At 42.1% G+C, this 21,225-nt stretch overlaps 2 protein-coding genes across 8 annotated transcripts in view; both read right to left on the reverse strand.

Annotated features, from left to right (window-relative positions):
* Positions 1-13,689, reverse strand: part of pals1b (protein associated with LIN7 1, MAGUK p55 family member b) — a 71,679-nt gene extending 57,990 nt beyond the window's left edge. Inside the window, exons 1-2 of the mRNA XM_056262856.1 lie at positions 13,553-13,689; positions 10,764-11,042 (exon numbers count right to left, since the gene is read on the reverse strand). Of these exons, the coding sequence (XP_056118831.1) occupies positions 10,764-11,040 (277 nt within the window). The 5' untranslated portion in view covers positions 11,041-11,042; positions 13,553-13,689. The remainder of the gene's footprint in view (positions 1-10,763; positions 11,043-13,552) is intronic.
* Positions 13,690-14,861: 1,172 nt separating this feature from the next.
* Positions 14,862-21,225, reverse strand: part of gphnb (gephyrin b) — a 127,789-nt gene continuing 121,425 nt past the window's right edge. For all 7 annotated transcript variants that reach the window (XM_056262849.1, XM_056262855.1, XM_056262854.1 and 4 more), the window contains 3 exons: positions 21,120-21,223; positions 20,298-20,394; positions 14,862-16,124 (listed from right to left, as the gene is read on the reverse strand). In XM_056262849.1, the coding sequence (XP_056118824.1) occupies positions 15,991-16,124; positions 20,298-20,394; positions 21,120-21,223 (335 nt within the window). In that variant the 3' untranslated portion in view covers positions 14,862-15,990. The remainder of the gene's footprint in view (positions 16,125-20,297; positions 20,395-21,119; positions 21,224-21,225) is intronic.

Genomic DNA, 21,225 nt, shown 5'->3' on the forward strand with positions numbered 1-21,225 from the left:
ACATTATTAGCTGTTTGATAACATACTCAAGCAAAAGGCTAATCATATTAATTACCGTTATGTGTCCGATGTTGTAAAGAGCAATACCATTGTGCAGCGTTTACCTCAGTAAGTTCACCTAGCGTGAGTGAGTGGAGGCGGGGATAATTAGCATATTTATGGCTCTGCAAAGGGTGTAGAGTTACATTCAAGCTATTTTAAGGCATGATGATTTTTTTTTCACAGGATTTTTTTTACAAATATGTCATTTTCGTCATAAAAAGATGAGTTTTAAGGGATAAAATTATTTACTACAGGGGGACTTTAAGAGATAGTTTGTCAAAAACAATAACAACTTGTGAATGACATACCATGACAACTATTTTCTGTGTACTATTCAATTGCCACTACAAAAAGAAAATGTTTTCTTGCTTAGAATTTTTGTCTTGATTTCTAGTGCAAATATCTAAAAATTCTTAAATCAAGGTACATTTACTTGAGTAACAAAATGACTTATTAAAATCATTTATTAAACTAAATGACTTAAATGGCGTATTAAGTGACGTATTAACAATTTGTTACCACAACTTACTAATAAGTCAACACCACGTTTTACTAATTCGTTCCCTCGTTTTACTAAATCGTGGCAACGTTGTAATGGGCTATATGCACGCATAACTTCCGCGTTTGACGCAAGGATGCTCTTGCGTTTCCGGTTGGGGAGATTTAAAGCGGAGGAAAACCGAGGAAAACGGGATTATGGCAGAGTCTTCAAAATTTACTGTCCTCTCGTCTTTGAAACGAAACTTTAATACGTTTGGATGTAATTTTATATATAGTTATGTTTATTTAATATAATAAACAAAGAAGCATAAACAAAATGAGGGGTGTCTGTTTTGTCTGTTTTTGTGACTAACGTTTCTTTAGTATAGCAATAGAGTATAAAAACCAATATAAATTCTCGGTATAGCATTGGACTCTACGATCGGCGGAAGTAATCCAGCATCCTTAGACCTTCACCGGAAATACCGCCGTGCATAGAGCCCATTCGTTCCTGTAATGGTTACCAGCTGGAGTGACCTTGAGAGCCACCAGAGGGCACTCCACATCAGACTATTGTCATTCCCTCACAAACCACATCTCCCATAACTCACTGCCCGGACTCTTCATCCATTCTCACATTCACCGGTGTCTCATTCTCTTGTTTAGCTCACCCCATATAAGCCTGGTTTTCTCAGTCATTATTTGTGAAGTCTTGTTTAGTGTTAAAGGGATACTTCACCTCTGGAAAGATGAATGTGTATTTAAAATGGGTCATTTATGTAGAAGAAATGTGAAATTATTTTTGAATTTAGAGATTTCTAGACTGAGAAAAGCCAGAAAATGTATTTTTGGCTTATGTGGATGAAAGACAACAACTCCCAGAATGCACTTGCTTCGCTGCCCTAGGAGGCCACACCTACCGGAAAACGGAGCACAGTAGTTAAACAACAAGTCTAGGCTGCTAGTGAGTCTCCATGATGAGTCTGCCCGAAAATGTCCGGGATTCGGCTTTTGCGTTCTACAGTCGCCATTCATTATGTTTACTGTGGCGAGCAGGACGAGTGAGGGCCGCGGGAGAACGACACGAGTCATGTTTACTGTGGGGCCGCGGGAGAAAGGCGCGAGGCCGGTGGCGTGATTACTGATGAGCGACACCTGTGAGACGCACCGGTCTCGTATCTCTCACGGAGGAGCGGGAATTTTCTTAGCAATGTTAAAACACACATCAACCGATCACTTGTTTAGCGTTCATGTAAACACTACATTCATATTCACTAATCGGAATGAATTCAGTTAGATTGTGCATGTAAACAATGAATGGCGACTGCAGAAAGCAAAAGCTGAATCCCGGACATCGACGGCCGGACATGTCCGGGAAAAAGAGGATGGTAACCCCTACTACTCAGCTTTCTCCACAGAACAAGAGCCTGCTAGCTTAGCTTCCAAAAAAAGATGGCTGACACTATGTGTACATTCTGTGAGTGAGATCCCACGTTGAGAACATGCGGGACAGCCCCTAGTACTGACTGTAGTCTTTAGCCTCTGGCCAAAAAATCCTCCGATGACGCAAAATTAAGATTTTTGCGTCATCGGAGGATTTTTTCAGACAAAAAATACATAAATCTCTCGTCTCAGGGGGATATGAGGGTGGAAAGCATGGTAATTTGAAAATACTACAGGTTTTCTACTAATACAAAGCTTAAAGGAGCTGTATGTAAGAAAGTTATTTCAATTAATCATAAAATGGCCCTGATATGTCACTAGACATTAAGAAATCATGTTCACTACAAATACTTATATCACTGACAACAGTAGTCCGGCCAGGATATTGTCATTTAAAAAGTGAAGTTGCAGCCCTCAACTGATGTTGATGTTGTCATGTTGTGTTTTGGTCTGATGCTCCACCCTCCACCTATCTACCAATCACAAAGTCAGTAGTGTTGCTGCATCCGGGTTGCCAGCTCTGCTCTAGTTACCACTTCTTGTAGCAGCCTACGTTCCTGCTGGATCCTGCAGTCTATCTGGCAACCTCGAGTCAGGGAGGAGGGGGAGGGGATACACCGCTCTACAGTAATTTGAAAGTGATTGCAGTACCAGTTTTGGCCACAATCTTACATACGGCTCCTTTAATGCTAAATCCTGAAGTATCCCTTTAAGGCCGTTGCACAATGAGTCCGAAATTTTCGTATGCGTGTTTTCGTTTTCCTATTCGTGATTCGGTGGCTCTGAATAGTCAAAACACCTTTCAAACACCATTCAAACTGCTTGCTACGGATGCGAAAAACGCAGAAAATCGAACCCGATCCGTTCTCTTTCTAACATTCGTTCGGTATCTCACTATGGGAACGCCTCTGGGCGTGTCCGATCGCGGAAGCACCAATTACACCACGTCTGCCAACTATGGCAGACCAATCGCTGCAGCGATCAGGGAGTCCCGGCTCCCTGTATAAAAACGCAGCTACCTGCCGTTTCGTCATTCTCGCTCTCTTCCCCGTGGAAGATTTCGGCAGCTGTCCTCAGCCGACTTTGGGAATTATTTGCTTAACAGTTTTCAGACGGAGCCGACAGGTAACGTCCCAAACGCTATATTTCCTTAGGTCGTTGAGTGACTTCGTCACTTAAGAGTACGATAACTAACGTGTCAAGACGAGTTTTCTTGCTCTTAAGTCCTCTATCTTTTTCCAAGTTTTTCTGGGCGCTTACCACGCACCAAAAGGACAAGGAAAACGACAGCTCTCTAATCGCAGCACAGCTCCATACCAGTTGTCACGTTGGGTGAGAACTCACCGTACGAAGAGAGTGCTAGCCCCATCATGGCCACTGCGATAGAACCGGAGAGCCCCGGAGGGAAAGGTCGCCCTCCACATCCGTGTGCCTGTGGAATGTGGATTTCTGCTAAGGATGCACACGGCCTCTGCATCTCCTGTCTGGGCGCTAAACACGCGCAGGCAGCGCTGTCCAACCCCGAGGGATGCCCGCACTGTGCTACGTTCTCGATTAAGACCCGAGAAAGAAGGCTCCGCGTGGCAGTCGGTGGAAAATCGGACCCATGCCTCTCTGCTCAACCCAGAGAGGAACCCATGGATTGTCCCCGGACCACCACCTCATGGGCAGAGATGATGGAGAAGGTTTCTCCCGTCCTTCCCCCGCTGTTCGATGATCCGTTAGCGGGTGAGGAAGATGACGATGATGAAGTGTTGTCGAACATCCTCGAGGACGAGGACGACGATGACGAAGATGCCATTCTTCCCCCGAACCAGTCCAGGCCGCCGAGCGCACAGGATGAGAGTTCATCCTCCCCTGTACAGACGGATTCGGATCTAATCGAGGTCTGTCGCAGGGCCGCGGCTAGATTATCGATCGACTGGCCTTCCCAACAGACAGGTCAAGGGGCTGAAAGAGACCTGTACGATGGAAAGAGACTTCCGTCACGTCTCCCGCCAGCAAGGCAGTTCATTCCGGCCGTCCCGGCCTGTGTGACGGAGATGAAGAAGTTTTGGGACAAGCCTTTTTCTCATCAAATGCCCGTAAAGGGTTTCTCGAGGCTTGATGTTCAGGGAATGGAGGATCTAGGGATGGCGGATCCTCCCCCGGTGGAAACTTCAGTGGCAAATCACTTGCACCCGGGCCGCAGGGCGGCGCTCTCTTCAACCGGAGCGTCGCTGCCAGGGAAAACAGAGCGCTTCGCCGCCTCTGTTTTTCAGAAGATCTATAAATCAACTGCACTGTCCGTCCGTGCTTTGAACGCGACGTCCCTCCTAACAGCCTATCAAGCGGAGCTTTTAGAGGAGATGGGTCGTCAGCTGGATTCCGGATCTCCCAACCCAGTGCTCTGGGAGGAGATATGTGTCATCGCAGATTTGAACCTGCGCACGTCCCGCGGAGCAGTTCAAAGTTGCGGACGGAGTATGGGCTTAGCAGTAGTGGGTGAGAGATCGCTGTGGCTGGGCTTGTCAGGGCTCTCTGAAAAAGAGAAGGCAGAGTTTCTGGATGCTCCGATAGATCCAAAAGCCATGTTCGGCGCGACAGTAACGGCGATGCGGCAGCAGTGTGACCTGCGAAAGAAGGAGGGAGAAGCTTTCCAGGTCTGTCTCCCCAGAAAACCGGCGGCTCGGCCTTATCACCCGAACCGGCCGAATTTCAGACCGTCAGGCAGAGGAGGGCACCCAGATTATCAGCCTTCCCGCTCTGCCCCACCACAACAGCCGAGCAACACGGCCCCACAACCAAAACCAGGTTTCGTTAGACCTAAACAGTCTTTCGCGGCCGCAGCAGCGAAACACCGATCGCCCGCCCCCCAGGGGAACAAGAAGAGGCGGTCGACCTGATACGTCAGTTCTGCATCAGGAAGGGTTGGGAGACAGCACCCAGGGTTTCTCTGTCCCATCCCTTCAGAACGATTCCTCTCTCCCTCCCGCGGGGAAAAGGAGAAGGTTTTCAGAGGTGAAAAGTGTTTGTGTGGACAGTTCAGAGTCCAATGTGTGCGGGAATGTGGCCACCGTTCTGCTAGTGCCCCCCAAGAGATCATCTCCCCCTCCACCTTCGAGGTCTGTTACAGGGGAAGAAGGTCTAACGTTCACAAGCAGTTGTTTAAAAATAAATTTTCCTCTGACGCATCCAGGTCTAAGACCGAGGGCGCAGAATGTGAAAAAAAGAGAAAAAGTTCACAAGAGAATAAAACAATCACAAATAAAGACCAATATAACTCCGTCACTGGAGCGGTCTCCCCCCCCTCTGCCGCTAGAGTGTGCTGCGGCACCTCTAGTGAGCGAAGACGGGAAGGGCCCACTCGCTGCTCAGACGGTGAACTGGCGCGCATGCGCAGTTCATCCCTGGGTATTAACCACTGTAGAGAGGGGATACAGGCTTCAATTCGCTGTAAAACCTCCTCTGTTCAACGGAGTGGTAATTTCAGTGGCCAAAGGGGAAGCAGCTCTGGTTTTAGAGGAAGAAATAACCTCTTTAATGAGAAAGGGAGTTATAAGAGTGATTCCAACGGAAGAGAGCCACAAGGGTTTCTACTCCCGTTATTTTGTGATTCCCAAGAGAGGGGGAGGTCTCCGTCCCATTCTGGATTTACGGGTCCTCAACAGACACCTGAGAAAATACAAATTCAAAATGCTGTCTATCAGAACGTTGTGTCAAAATATTCGGCAAGGAGACTGGTTCACCTCGGTGGATCTCCAGGACGCATATTTTCACATAGATATTTTTCCTGCGCACAGGAAATATCTGAGGTTCGCCTATCAGGGCACAGCATACGAGTACACGAGAATACCTTTTGGCCTAGCTTTAGCGCCTCGAGTATTCAGCAAATGTGTAGAAGGAGCCCTGACTCCGTTGAGGAGATCAGGGATCAGAATTTCGTCATATCTGGACGATCTGCTTATCTGCGCGCCGTGCCGACGGCAGGCAGAGAGCGATACACACACACTAGTGACGCATCTGGAGAGATTAGGTTTCAAGATAAACCAAGCGAAGAGTTGTCTATCTCCTTCTCAGGAAATTGTCTACCTGGGTCTCAGGTTGAATTCTGTGACGTTTCGAGCGTTCCTATTAGAGGATCGCATCAAGACTTTTCACAGCTGCCTCGCTCTTTTCCAACGAGGGAGATCAGTCTCTTTCAGGATGTGTCTTCGGCTACTAGGTCTGATGGCCTCAACTGTGTCAGTGGTTCCCCTGGGGCTGTTACGTATGAGAGATTTTCAGAACTGGACAGCGTCACAGGGCATCCGCCCCGAGAGCCGCCTCAGCCGCAGAGTGCGCGTCTCACTGGAATGCACGAGCGCTCTCTGTCATTGGAGAGTCCCGTCTTTTCTCAGGACAGGATGCCCTCTGGGTCCGATCGTACTGAGAAAAGTGGTGACGACGGATGCATCGCTCACAGGCTGGGGCGCAGTGCTCGAGGGCAGGACAGTGAGAGGAGTTTGGTCTCCCGCACTAAGAGAAAAGCACATAAATTTTCTAGAGCTACTGACAGTGTTTCTAGCTCTGAGACATTTCGTGCATTTTCTAAAGGATCATCACGTATTGGTCAGGACAGACAATACGACGGTGATAGCCTACATAAATCGGCAGGGAGGAGTGCGTTCTCAGACGCTTCACATGGTAGAGAAGAAACTGATTATGTGGAGCAACAGGACCTTCCTGTCTTTACGCGCGACGCATGTCCCGGGGATAATGAACAGGGGAGCGGATCTATTGTCCAGAGGGAATCCCCTGTACGGGGAGTGGCGACTCCACCCCCAGGTGATCCTCATGTTGTGGCAGAGATTCGGCCAGGCTGCCGTAGATCTCTACGCATCGCGCGAAGACGCACAATGTCCCCTGTTCTTCTCTCTGGTCGGCGACGATGCACCATTGGGTGTGGATGCGCTAGCCCACAAGTGGCCAGACGTGTTACTGTACGCGTTCCCTCCGTTAAGCTTGATCGAGCCGACACTACGGAGGGTTCGGGAGCGCGGACATGTGTTAATTCTGATCGCGCCGTACTGGCCGGGGAGACTGTGGGTTGCGGAGATTGCGCAACTGCTCTACGACCAGCCTTGGCAGTTACCAACACGCAGGGATCTCCTCTCACAAGCACGGGGAGAAATATTCCATCCCTCCCCTCAGAAGTTAGCTCTCTGGGCCTGGCCCGTGAGAGGTTGAATCTGTGTGCAGCCGGATTACCTCCAAGGGTTATTGAGACAACTCAGAACGCGAGGGCGGCCTCGACTCGTTCTTTATATAACCTAAAATGGAGAGTCTTTGAGGAATGGTGTGCAGATAAGAACATTGTCCCGTTCTTGTGCTCTGTTTCAGATGTGCTGTGTTTTCTTCAAAACCTCCTGGATAAGGGCAGAGCTTTTTCCACGGTGAAGGTTTATCTGTCCGCCATATCGGCATGTCATGTTGGCATCGATTCGGCTACCATGGGTCAACACCCTCTAGTCTGTCGTTTTATGAAAGGTGCACGTAGGTTACACCCAGTATCAAAGACGCTGGTCCCGCCATGGGATTTGTCTGTGGTCCTGAGCGCGCTCTCAAAAGCCCCGTTCGAGCCCATTGATAGCATTGCCTTAAAGCTGCTCGCTTTAAAAACGGCTCTGTTACTTGCTCTTACAACAGCAAAAAGAGTGAGTGAACTACAGGCGTTATCAGTTCACCCTTCATGTATGAAGTTCGCTCCGGGTGGTCAAAGAGCTTATTTCAAAACTAACCCGGCGTTCGTGCCCAAAGTATATGATCACGCGGATACCGTAAGAGCAGTGGATTTGCCAGCTTTTCATCCTCCTCCTTTTTCTTCTCCAGAAGAGGAGAGGTTACACTGTTTATGTCCGGTTCGCACGCTGTACAGTTATGTACAGAGAACCCACTCATTGCGTAAGAGCAACCAGCTATTTGTCTCATGGGCTGACTCTTACAAGGGAAAACCTATTTCCCGTCAACGCCTTTCTCATTGGGTGGTGGAGGCTATTGGTTTATGTTACAGAAGCATGAATATAGAGCCACCAGTAGGGCTAAGAGCGCATTCTACTAGGGGGATGGCTACATCCTGGGCTCTATTCAAGGGTATTTCTATTCAAGAAATTTGCGCGGCGGCCAGCTGGTCCTCTCCGCACACATTTATCCGTTTTTATAGACTGGATGTTACGGAACCCTCTCTGGCACACTCAGTTTTGGGAGTAAGTAGTCAGGAGGAGGTTTAGATGGTTTCAATAAGGGGGCACCTGTCCCCATATCATTCTGTTTTTCTTCCGTCTGGGATCATGATTCAGTATTATTATATCCCCTCTTCTTCAGTCTGCTTCGTCAGCATATCGGCAATACGGGAGTTGTCTATATCCCATAGTGAGATACCGAACGAATGTTAGAAAGAGAACGATAGGTTACTGACGTAACCCCGGTTCTCTGTTAACATGAAGTGAGGTATCTCACAACATTGCCCTCCTTGCCTTTTCGCACGGAGAAGAGATATGCGGAGAATGACGAAACGGCAGGTAGCTGCGTTTTTATACAGGGAGCCGGGACTCCCTGATCGCTGCAGCGATTGGTCTGCCATAGTTGGCAGACGTGGTGTAATTGGTGCTTCCGCGATCGGACACGCCCAGAGGCGTTCCCATAGTGAGATACCTCACTTCATGTTATCAGAGAACCGGGGTTACGTCAGTAACCTATCGTTTTTTTTTTATGACGGACGAAAGTTTCGGAGGCAGTGTGCAAGCGTGATTGACTTAACGTGAGGTCGAATTTTTTTTTTAACGTGCGAAAATTTCGGATGCGAATTTCGGACTCAGTGTGCAATGGCACTACATTTCCGAGCATTCTCCCTCGTTTCATGTCTCTTGGTTTTAGGATTTCTTGCCTGTTCTGTGGATTACTCTTTTGCCCGCGTTCCCTGCCGTGTTGTGTTTGTTTGTATGGACTGCCTGCCTGTGTTTGACCCTGCCTGTACTTTGGATTACGTCTTTGGATTACCCTGTTCAATAAATACTGCATTTGGATCCACAACCTTTGTGTTTCAGAGCAGTTTGTGACAGATCCTTTTTGTTAAATCAAAACGAGGGAACAAATTAGTACAGAATGGCCACGATTTAACTAAAACGTGGGAAAGAAATTATTATATTGTGCACACAATTCACTTAAAACGAGCGAATTAATTAGTAAAACGTGCTGACTTATTAGTAAGTTGTGGGAACGAATTGTTAATTCATGGCCTGAAAGCAAGAAAAACAACTGGGTCAAAAATAAATTCAAAGGGAAAACAAGATTAATTTTCTAAACCCCATTTTTTCTTACATCTCTATTGATGTCCAGAAAACAAGACAAAAGAAAATATTATATCAAAAATTACACACTTCACCTTCAAGGCTTTTTACATGCTATATATACCATTGTTTTGCCTAAAAATCATTGCATAAATTTTAATTTTGTGAAATTGAACATAATCAACACAGTCAACATAATCTTGTAAGTAATCCGTCAGTCATTTAGCAGGAATGTTTATCCCAAGGGATGCGCAGTGCACTTCTTATAGGGACAATCCTGAGAAACCTGAGGTTAAGAGTACAGAGGTGAGGTCGTCTCCGGAGGAGTGTAAAATCACATGTGATAGAGATCCTGCTGAACTACACCAGCGTTCAAAAGATTTTAATGTTTGAAAGAAGTCTCTTCTGCTCACTAAGGCTGCATTTAGTTCATCCAAAATACAGGAAATTTTTTGAAATATTATTATGACGTTTTCTATGTGAACATATTGTGAAATGTAATTTATTCCTGTGATCAAAGCTGAATTTCCAGCATCATTACTTCAGACTTCAGTGTCACATGATCATTGAGAAATCATTCTAATATGATGATTTGCTGCTCATTTATGATTATTATTAATGTTGAAAACAGTTGTGCTGCTTCATATCTCTGTGGAAACCTCGATAAAAACAAAATTGCTTGAATTCTTTGATGAATAGAAAGCGTAAAAGAACAGGATTTATCTGAAATTGAATCATGGAATGGAATATTCTGTCACTTTTGATCAATTTAATGCAGTAAAAGTATTCATTTCTTTATAAAATCTTTTGAACGGCAGTGTACACTACCGTTCAAAAGTTTGGGGTCAGTGAGAATTTTATTTTTATTTTTTGGAGGAAAGAAATCAATACTTTTATTTATCAAGGACAGTAAAGACATTTATAATGTTACAAAAGATTCTATTTCAAACAAATGCTGTTCTTTTGAACTTCCTATTCATCAAAGAATCCTAAAAAAAACTGTACAACTGACAGACCAACAACTGTTTCAACATTGATAATAATAATAAATGTTTCTTGAGCATCAAATCCTCATATTATACTGATTTGTGAAGGATCATTTGACACTGAAGACACTGACACTGGTGATGCTGAAAATTCAGCTTTGATCACAGGAATAAATTACACTTTACTATATATTCACACAGAAAACAGCTGATTTACACTGGAATAATATTTAATACTATAACTGATTTTTGTTGTATTTTTAATCAAATAAGCGCAGCCATGGTTAGCAGAATAGAATTCTTTTAAAAGTATTTAAAATCGTACCGACCCCAAACTTTTGAACGGTAGTGTATCTGTAAAATAATCTGTATTTACTACTTTAGAACTGGCTAATTTTCTAAGTTTTTACTGCAGGTCTTTCAGACTATTCCCGCTCGCTCCTGAACATGATGCCGTTGCAGGTTGTTCAACATGTATAGCCGTTAACCCTCTAGTGTCTCTCACCTGTTGCAGTTTCCTCTTCTGTGCTCGACTTGGCAACGTCCATCACATCAAAAAAGGGATGTTTGTTGCCCTCAATCTTGCTCTGTGTCAACTCCTGACCCGAGGAAGAGTTCAGATCATCAGTTTCCCGTTCAAAAGCCTCTTCCTCCTCCTCCTTCATCTCTGAAGTGTCTCGGGATTCTCCCGTCTGGTGTGTGCAGCATCGAGCGATGAGTTTGTCAGGACCGTCCACGTCTCTGTCCTCCGTCATGTCCCCGTTCATGTGTAACGTTAACATGGCTGTTTTATAGTGAAGGTCGACACAGTAAACTACAAGAGTTCAGAGCACAAGACATTGATGCATATTCATACCCTGAAACAATATATACACACATTCTGTACAGTGGTGGCCAAAAGTCATGTCCGAAGGCAAATTTGTTTTTAATATTTAATATTTTTTTTTAAGTATGAGGGAAGAACAAAACACTAAACTACACTTGATTATCTGACAAAATTATTTGGCAAACTATGCAAAAAAAAAAAAAAAAAAAAAATCATAGAAAACAAAAAGCTAACAGCAAAAAGCATAGCCTAAGTTGACTACAACATAATCAGTTATTAATATTTCATTGGTTCTCTCTTGTTTTTTGCACGTGTTCATAAATTCTTTATATGATAGCCTGGCCAAAATGATGTCGCCACAATTTGGTATGTTTCATTGTGTTATCAATGCACAACTGCGCAATATGCTTACAAAATAAGCATTTTAATAATATTTGAAGATGCCAATTTTCCTAGGCTAGCTCATTTTCGGCCACTATTGTATATATAAAATATGACATAAAACTACATGCTTACTAGTAAAACTAACTTGTTTTGGATTTGGACGGTTATGTGATGAGATTTGATTAGAAACTCTTATCTCAAAAGATCAAGGAGAATTCGATTTATGATATGAGCCCTTTAAAGGTGAAGTGTGTAATTTTGGCACCACTAAACTGCACAATACAGGCAACTTTCAAAACTTTGGGTGAAATCTACTTCCTCTGAAGGAACCAATCAAGTTTCAGCAGTCACACATTCAGACTTTCAGCTGTGTTTAAAGTAACAGGTGGCAGTGAAAAACGACCATCTGTTCATCTGAGATTACTTACAGCCGATTTCAGAATCACACACACACACACGTTTTCTAGCTATCTAAATGGGGACATTCCATAGACGTAATGGTTTACTGTACAAACTGTATATTCTCTCTACTTACACTAACCTGACCCCTAAACCTACCCATCACACACACACACACACACACACACTAACCCGACCCCTAAACCCAGCCATCACACACACACACACACACTAACCCGACCCCTAAACCTACCCATCACACACACACACACTAACTCGACACCTAAACCTACCCATCACACACACACACACACACACACACTGACACACACACATAACTCGACCCCTAAACCTACCCATCACACACACACACTGACTCGACCCCTAAACCTACCCATCACACACACACACTAACTCGACCCCTAAACCTACCCATCACACACACACACACACACACACTAACTCGACCCCTAAACCTACCCATCACACACACACACACACACACACACACACACACACACACACACACACACACACACACACACACACACACACACACACACACACACACACAATAACCCGACCCCTAAACCTGCTCATCACACAACACTCTCCAGTAGCACCTCAATGCAGTACATAAGATCCACAGGGAGGAGTCGGATCAAGATCCGAGGGGTGGAGATGGGTAGGATTAGGGGTGGGTTTAGGGATTAGGGGTGTGTTTAGGGATCAGGGGGCGGAGATGGGTAGGTTTAGGTATATGTAAGGTGGGAGGAGTTGGATCTGGATCTGACTCCTCCCCGTGGATTTCATGTTCTGCAGTGAGGACCATCTCACACTTTCTGCATTTTTATATTTACAAAAAATATCCTGTAGTCTGATTTATAAGTGGTTTTCCTCATGGGTACCAAAACATCTCCCCACAAGGACAAAGATTTTGGTATTTTTTTGGGTGACATTTTGTCCCAATAACTTAGGGTTTACCAGGCCACACACACACACACACACACACACACACACACACACAGTTCCTTATCCCACCTTACACATTAAAGAGGATTCAAATGGACATCTGTTTTGTTCATGTATCTTTTACACCTTAAAACACAATGTCAATCTAGATTAATATCGTCAGATTATTTACATCTAATTACAGGACCGTTGATCTACTTGCCAACAAACAGTCACCTATAAATAACTTCATGCTGACCAAACATCCCTTACAAACACGAACACAATCTCACAGCTACTAAAACCATAATAAATCAATGAAATAGCCTAAGTAAAAAATCTAATGACAGAAACAAAGAAAGCGAAGGTACTTTGGCAGAAACTGCGGATACTATTTTTGCAAGGGATTGAGTGAAATATTTAATTCTGGTCAGCATTTTATCTTTTCACTTTATTTTATGCGGTTATTATATTACTTGCAACCGTTTCTAGCATAAATCCAGCAGTAATTGACCTTCTAAGTGCCACTAATGTGTCCGACTAGATACACTTATATAACAGCAAATGTTCTTGCAAGTCTTTCCTCTTGTACTTTCTTGTACGTTTGAACCTTTGACCTTTCAGTCAGTAAATACTAAACTACAGCAGCCCAACATGAACCAAACGCAACGCAACGCAATCATAAAAGTAAATGACTATTTATAAATGTAAACAAAGCTACACATATTACTCACTGTGTGCATGGAGTCCCGGGTCTCATCAGCTGTTAAAGGTCAATAGAGTGATAATTCCAGTGGTGTTTTCACTGAGGTCCAGTAGAAGTGTGTGTCCACTCCACAGCTCAGGTGTCTGAGGATAAACTTGATCAGCTGTGACTTCATGAGTTCAGTAATCTCCTGTAAACCCGTCAGCGCCACGAGACTGAGGTGTTAATGCTGCTTCAACATCTCATCATCATCATCTTCATCACGTCTGCAATTACGCTCTGAGTCTACAGCTACTGATATCATTCATCCGGGTCTTTTTATTTTCAAAATGTCATAACCCATATGTAGACTACAAATTGACATTAAATCTCAAATTCTTTGGAGCAATAACTTTGTAGTACATTTTTTTTGTTTTGTTATATATAATCATTTTTATTTTCACATTTCTTTCCCTCAAATTGACTGCATGCATCCATCCAATCATATGCTTTTTTGGAGATTTAAAAATTGAAATATATACATATATATTATTATTTCAATTTTTAAATCACCAAAAAAGCATGATTGGATGGATGCAGTCACTGAGGAAAAAATTTAAAAATAAAATGATTATATATAACTAAATATTTTAACATTTTTTTTTATAAAAGTAAATATATATATATATATATATATATATATATATATATAGAGAGAGAGAGAGAGAGAGAGAGAGTCCAAAAAAAGCATATGATTTAATGAAATGAGATTAAGAAGCAGTACCATAATTTAGTTTTAGAAAAAAATAACAAAATAAATTACCTTAAAAAATGTATTTACAAAAAGCATTTTGGTCATTTACAATCAATTATAATATAATATAATATAATAATGAAGACCCACAAACACACACACACACGCTCTCTCTCTCTCTCTCTCTCTCTCTCTCTCTCTCTCTCTCTCTCTCTCTCTCTCTCTCTCTCTCTCTCTCTCTCTCTCTCTCTCTCTCTCTCTCTCTCTCTCTCTCTCTCTCTCTCTCTCTCTCTCTCTCTCTCTCTCTCTCTCTCTCTCTCTCTCTCTCACACACACACACACACACACACACACACACACACACACACACACACACACACACACACACACACACACACACACACACACACACACACACACACACACACACACACACACACACACACACACACACACACACACACACACACACACACACACACACACACACACACACACACACACACACACACACACACACAGCTCATTAAAAATTATATGTATAAAACACAGCAGAATTAGTGAATGAATGCACTGGTGAATTAGTAGACCATAATCACACACGTTAAGGAATTATGTTTTTATTCATTTTATTACAAGAAAATTCCACAATGCTATTTTTATATAATGATCAAGGATTTTATTATTGTAGTCTCTCTCATTAGGTTCTTATCATTACAGAAAATGTTATTATACAGATTTGTTCAATGTCTCCTCATTGCTTGGTCATATTCCGCAGGAGTGCTGGTCACATTTATCTGTACAATTCAATTGTTCTTTTTTTACTGTACATTTTTGTGTAGTTGATTAAAAAGGCAGTCAGCACTTAAATAAGCTGTTGTTTTTTTTCTCTCCTCTTTTTAAAGTATATTCAAATAAAATGTTCGCCTGTGACTCCACCCCCTGGGGGAAGGGGGCGGGGCTACACCAGGTCATGTGATTATAAGGAAGCTTCAGGGATTGGGTGACCAGGCCCGTGTTCCCCCGGGCACGACCTTCGTGCACCCACGCGTTTGGCACTGCGCACACAAACAAGACTCACGAGATAAACGACAAGCAAAGCTCTTTGTGATGTCATAATGATGCCTACTAATGGGAGGAAAAGTAAAAGTGTCACGTCAATGACACGTAAGACAAAAAGTGCCACCCTCCAGAGTCCGGATTTCAAGTTGTTGTGTTCTTCCCCATGTCCGAAAAAAAACAAAAGCAGTCGTTTTTCATTTACTTGTCTGTTTTTACGTTAAAACGGGGAAATAATATTCTCTCTTTTCTTTTTTCTTTTTTTTTTTTATCTCCGGGCAGGCACCTACAGTTTTCTATTAAAATGCTACAGCTATAAGATCTAGCATTGAACACACAAAGCAACTGCAATGAAAAGAATAAAGTTGCCTTAATATAATAATAATAATAATTAATAATAATGACAAGAAAAATGTAATAATAATAATAATAATACAGAATAAATCTCTTTTTATAATTAGATTTTATAATTTAAAAGTTATATTTTTTCTTTCTTTGAAATAATAGATTTTTTTTCTCATATGTATCTAGTTTTGTGATCAAGATGTTGACTATACTTCAGCGTTATCCAAATCAATAAAAACTAGCTGTGCCGTTGCATATTACAGTCAATGATATGTGAACATGCACCGTGAACCACCCGTCACTCTCTGTCCTTCTGCCCGCTTCTGTCATCATAGACGGCCGATGACCATCACGTCCACCACCTCGCCCTTGTGCAGCTCCACGTATTGCTCGGTTTTGGGAGGTAGCATCAGGAGTCCGTTAGCGCTGCGCATGCTCATGAGTCGGCTGCTAACCTGGTTCCCTGGACAAAGACAGAGAGAGAGGAAGAAAAGGCTGAAAGTTCTTCTATTTTAGGGCATTTTCACACCTGAAAGTCCGCACCAAGGTCCGAACCAAAGTTCACGTTTTGATACATTTTATACTTTCAGAAAGTTTTGGTTTGGTTTCACACTGCAATTCTGCGAGCGCACTAAAGAACTTTACGTGACACACTTGCGTCCTGTCGTCATCATCTATGTGGGCTGCATCTTGACATTGATTGGTTTGTAAATGGACGTGTGTCTGACGTCAGCGTGTTGTCAATTCGGCGGGTAACTTTGACAACATGAATGAACAGACGCATATCGTTGGAAATATATTGTTATTTTTATGGCATAATTACCTGCAGCACCAACTATACACAAGGCTAGTTCAAATTCGCCAAATGAACGTCCTCGTCGTGCGAACATTTTATCGTCGCCGGCAGGAAAGGAGGAGAAGACTGCAAGTTGACTTCTTATGTCATCAGACCATACTTTAATTAAAAACCTCGTCTCCTCCTCTCCCCATGTGTTACACGGATCATTTTTCCTGCCACCTTCTGTTTTTTCGGCTATGCGGGAACCACCGGATCTTCCTGTAAAAGGTCTGAAAGTCCGAACCATACAGAAATGCCTTCACACTAGAAACGAACCAAACCTTTGTTCAGTTTGATCCGGACCGAGATTTCCCCTTTTCGTCGGACCAAATTTCATCTGTTTGGTCCGGACCGTGGTCCGGGGAAGGTTTCACACCTGCAATTTTGATTTGGACCAAACTAAAAAGTCAGAAAGTCCGGACCAAACAAGGTAGGTGTGTAAAAGGGCCCTTAATGATCTGAGCTCATGGTCTAAAGCACAGGGCGCAAGTGCACTTAGGGTGTGTCCGAATCCACTTTTGCTAGTTTAACAACGGGAAAAGTGGTCGGCGCACTCGGCTCATGGTCTAAAAGAGTTGTCCCTCTTCTCTCAATGAGTAATGGGTGTGTTTCAGGGGCTTAACGTGAAATAAACCAATCAGGGTCTCACCTCCCATTCCCTTTAAAAGCCATTTGCGTTCGCGCCATGGCGGATTCGCTATTTACATGGAGGAATTTGCAAGAGGAAAAACTGAACGCTTCTCTAGCGAAGAAACGGATCTGCTCGTGCGCGAGGTTAAAGAGCAACAAGCCGGATTCCACCATATCTTTATTTACACAATATTAATCTTTTACATTGTAATCCTTTTATTTTTAATATTTGGCATGTTTGTGTGCTGCTGCGCATCCCTGTGTGTGTGTAATAAGCAGAGTGTGTGTATAATAAGCAAAGTGTGTGTGTAATAAGCAAAGTGTACTGTGCTCCCGCCTGTGGCGTGCACAGACCTCCTCAGGGGCAGGGGCGGAGGGACCAAAAAGGGCACTAATTTTTTTTTATATTTAATTTAACAGTACCTGCATTTTTATTCTACCTATTCAGCCAACTTGTGAGAGGGATGCTTCCTTTGGCTGCATCATAGAGTTCCTTGATTTTTAAATTTTTATTCTTTCTTTCCTTGGCATTCTAAGAAAATGTTTTTACAATTATTAGAATGCATAACACATCAAATGAAAATAGGGAAATTATCATAATATTACTAAATATTATTTACTTTACCAAACAAAACAGTGAGAATCAAGAAGGTAAAATTAATAATTTTATGGAAAACTAATTTTTAGTTTTGTTGATGTTGTAAACTTAATGTATGTATTATATGTATGAAAGGCAGTGTTAGCTATCATGAATCAGTAACACTTTACAGTAAGGTTTCATTAGTTAAATTAGTTAGCATTAGCTAATAATGAACTGCACTTCTACAGCATTTATTAATCTTAGTTAATATTAATTTCAGCATTTACTAAAACATTAAAATCAAAAGTTGTATTTGTTATCATTAGTTAATGCACTGACTGTGACATAACATGAATAAACAATTAACAGTTGTATTATTAACTAAGATACAGTAACAAATGTGTTGCTCATGGTTAGTTCATGCTAGTTCATACATGAGTAATGAACAAATGAACCTTATTGTAAAGCGTTACTATGAAATCAAAGATATAAGTTCCTTACAATTTAGAGTTGGACATTGACTTAAGATTTCACTTAACTAGATGTATTTCCCCTTGCACTTTTATTCCTTGGATAAAAACGAAAAACATTGTCACTCAGAATGCGTCTGAAATCGAGTTATACTTTTATTATAGTTAAGAATAACTCGCTTGCTGCCGCAACTTTTAGAGTAGCATGGTGATCGTAGGATAAATGTAATTTTCCGTATTAACTTTAACGTTACCTGCTGCTCGTTTGAAGACTCCCGCGAACTGCTGCGTAGTGCGTAGCTACCAGAACCGTTAAATGCGTACGAGGCGCTGCAAAGGAAACTCTGCCTACCACTTCTTCGCCAAATTTTTTTATATATAATATTTGTTTGTATTATTATTGTTAGTGGCAAGGGTGTGTAAGTGTATTGTTATTTATTATCAATTTACAATTTTATTTATTTACAATGATCAGAAAAGGGCACAATACACAATACAACCCCCCCCCCCCCCCCCCCTGTGCACGCCTCTGCTCCCGCCTATAGGCTCATATTACTAATGCGCCCTTTAAATAACAAAAAAATATTGTGCCATTGACTTTAGACCAGGTTTCAGTTGGTCAATGGCTCAGTCTATTTCAGTTCTTCAAAATAGCAACGCACCAACAATGCGCCTGAACACACACCTGGTTCTCAGACCAGCAGTCCATGGGCGCAAATGCATTTGCTTTCTAAACAATGTGGCACAGGACATGAAAATGATAACTGCGTCGGGCTGAAACTAGCAAAAAACACTTGCTGTTTGATAGGGCCCTTAAAAATTAAGCTTCCAAAAGGGAAGCAATGCTATAAACCCCCCACACCATTTTTTGATTCCCCAAAGAACCTTTCAGTGATCAGTTCATAAAAGAACCATTTTTTTCTTAGTGTAAAGATCATTTTAATAATCTAAAGAACCTTTTTTTGGAACGAAAGGGTTAAAGGTTTTTCATGGAACCATCAATGCCATTAAAGACTGATACGGTGAAACCGACAACATTATTAACTGTGTTTACAATTGCTTTAGAAGCTGAAGCTCAGGGTTATAGTAAGGGATGTTACATATTGTCACAAAATGGTTGTTCAACCACGTTGGTTAATGATGTCACGCAGGTGGTGGAGTAATAACGTCTTTTAATTAGAGATGCACCGATTGATCGGCTGGTGACCAGAATTGGCCGATTTTCACGTGATCGGCCATGATCGGCGACTGGCCGGTCAGTCTGACATATGCCGATTTTATGCCGGTCAAAATGCACTCGGGCGGCGCATGATTAACATCGCGCATCATCAGCATCACACGTGCACACGGAACGCACATATTTTTTTCGCCGTGCATGTTAATCAACAAGTGCATTCACACCGGGAACAGGAGCAGCGCGTGAGCGTCGAGCAGCAGTGAAGCGGTTTCGGCGCCGAGTCTATTTTTGCTGCGCTGCTCACGCTCAATTAAAGTGAAAGCACACTTTTGATAGACAAAATAAATATGATTTCACACAAAAAGTGTCTTGTGTGTTTTAACAAGAACTGGAGTAGGCTATGTCAGAAATTAAAATGAAGACTCTTTATAGAAAATATTTATAGAAAATTTACCCATTAAACTTGTTTTTATTATTCAGTTTGGCTAAAAGTATATGGTGTTTTATAAATAAAAAAATATATAGAAAATAAATATTTGTGGTATTGAAAATAAAAAAGTAGTTAGAAAAAATAAAATCAGAATCGGCAGGTCAAACTCAATGAAAACCGGAATCGGCCTAGAAAATTGTAATCGGTGCATCTCTACTTTTAATGAATCTGTTTGAGATCGAATTAACGCTAGATGTTTTGCTATAAATGACGGACATGGCATCTGAGGACTATTTCTCATTTTTCTCAGACCACACAACTATGTTTTCGGGAAACACAGACCCGTTGAACTATGCTGATAACGACACAACTTGCGACCACAGTTGGCTAACGATGCTTTCATGACAAGTTCTCAAAGACAAATAAGAGAGTATAATAAGGAGATATTATAAAACGCAGGTCAGTAAATCTGTCGGTCACTCGGGCAGAAGAGAGATAATAGGTGTGTTACCTGTGCTCTGTGCCCATGGCAGAGGTTCCTGATGGTGCCACGTCAAAATACAGCGGTGATACTCAGGACGTGGATCCAGCTTCACATCACATGACAACTGCAAACAAATCAAGCAGATTTGAGTTTTTTAAAATGTATTTATTATTATTAGGGCTGTCAATAGATTATTGAAATTACTGTTTTAAAGTTAATGCACTGACACAAGTTAAAGGTCTTTAACTTTTTTGAAATAACTTAATAGAATGCATTAAATCAATCAAAAGTGACAGTAAAGACATTTATAATATTATAAAAGATTTCTATGCTCTTTTGAGCTTTCTATTGATCAAAGAATCCAATTTTTTTCTTCAGTTTCCACAGAAATATGAAGCAGCACAACTGTTTTCAACATTGGTAATAATCAGAAATGTTTCTTGAGCAGCAAACCATCATATTAGAGTGATTTCTGAAGGATCATGTGACACTGAAGACTGGAGTAATGATGCTGATTCAAATGTTAATTCAGTAATATGACAGCTAAATAACAGACAACAACAACAGCAGCATAAATTAAGCCAGTAAATGCAAAGCAATGATCATTTTTTTAATAATAGTTACCACATTATTTTTTCAAGCTGCAATGCATGCTAGGAACCGGCACAACATTGTTTAACGTTCAACGTGTTTGTTTAGATAACTCAATTTGGAAAGTTGGGACAACTACGGTAAAGTTTTGGACAAATACTTGAGGTCAACAAAATAAATTTTTTTGTACATTTGTTTGATTTTTTTTTACAGTGTGTAAAAGTGCTCTGTTATTATTACTTCTGGTAATGGTCTTACCCGGGCTTTTATTATGGTGGGCCGTGGGTCTAAGATTCCCTGCATCTTCCTCAAGGCAGGAATGACGAAGAGGTTACATGTTACGACCGCTGACACGGGATTACCT

Source organism: Rhinichthys klamathensis, unplaced genomic scaffold, assembly GCF_029890125.1.
Source record: "Rhinichthys klamathensis goyatoka isolate OS25496 unplaced genomic scaffold, OSU_Roscu_1.1 h1tg000196l_1, whole genome shotgun sequence".
Taxonomy (NCBI): domain Eukaryota; kingdom Metazoa; phylum Chordata; class Actinopteri; order Cypriniformes; family Leuciscidae; genus Rhinichthys; species Rhinichthys klamathensis.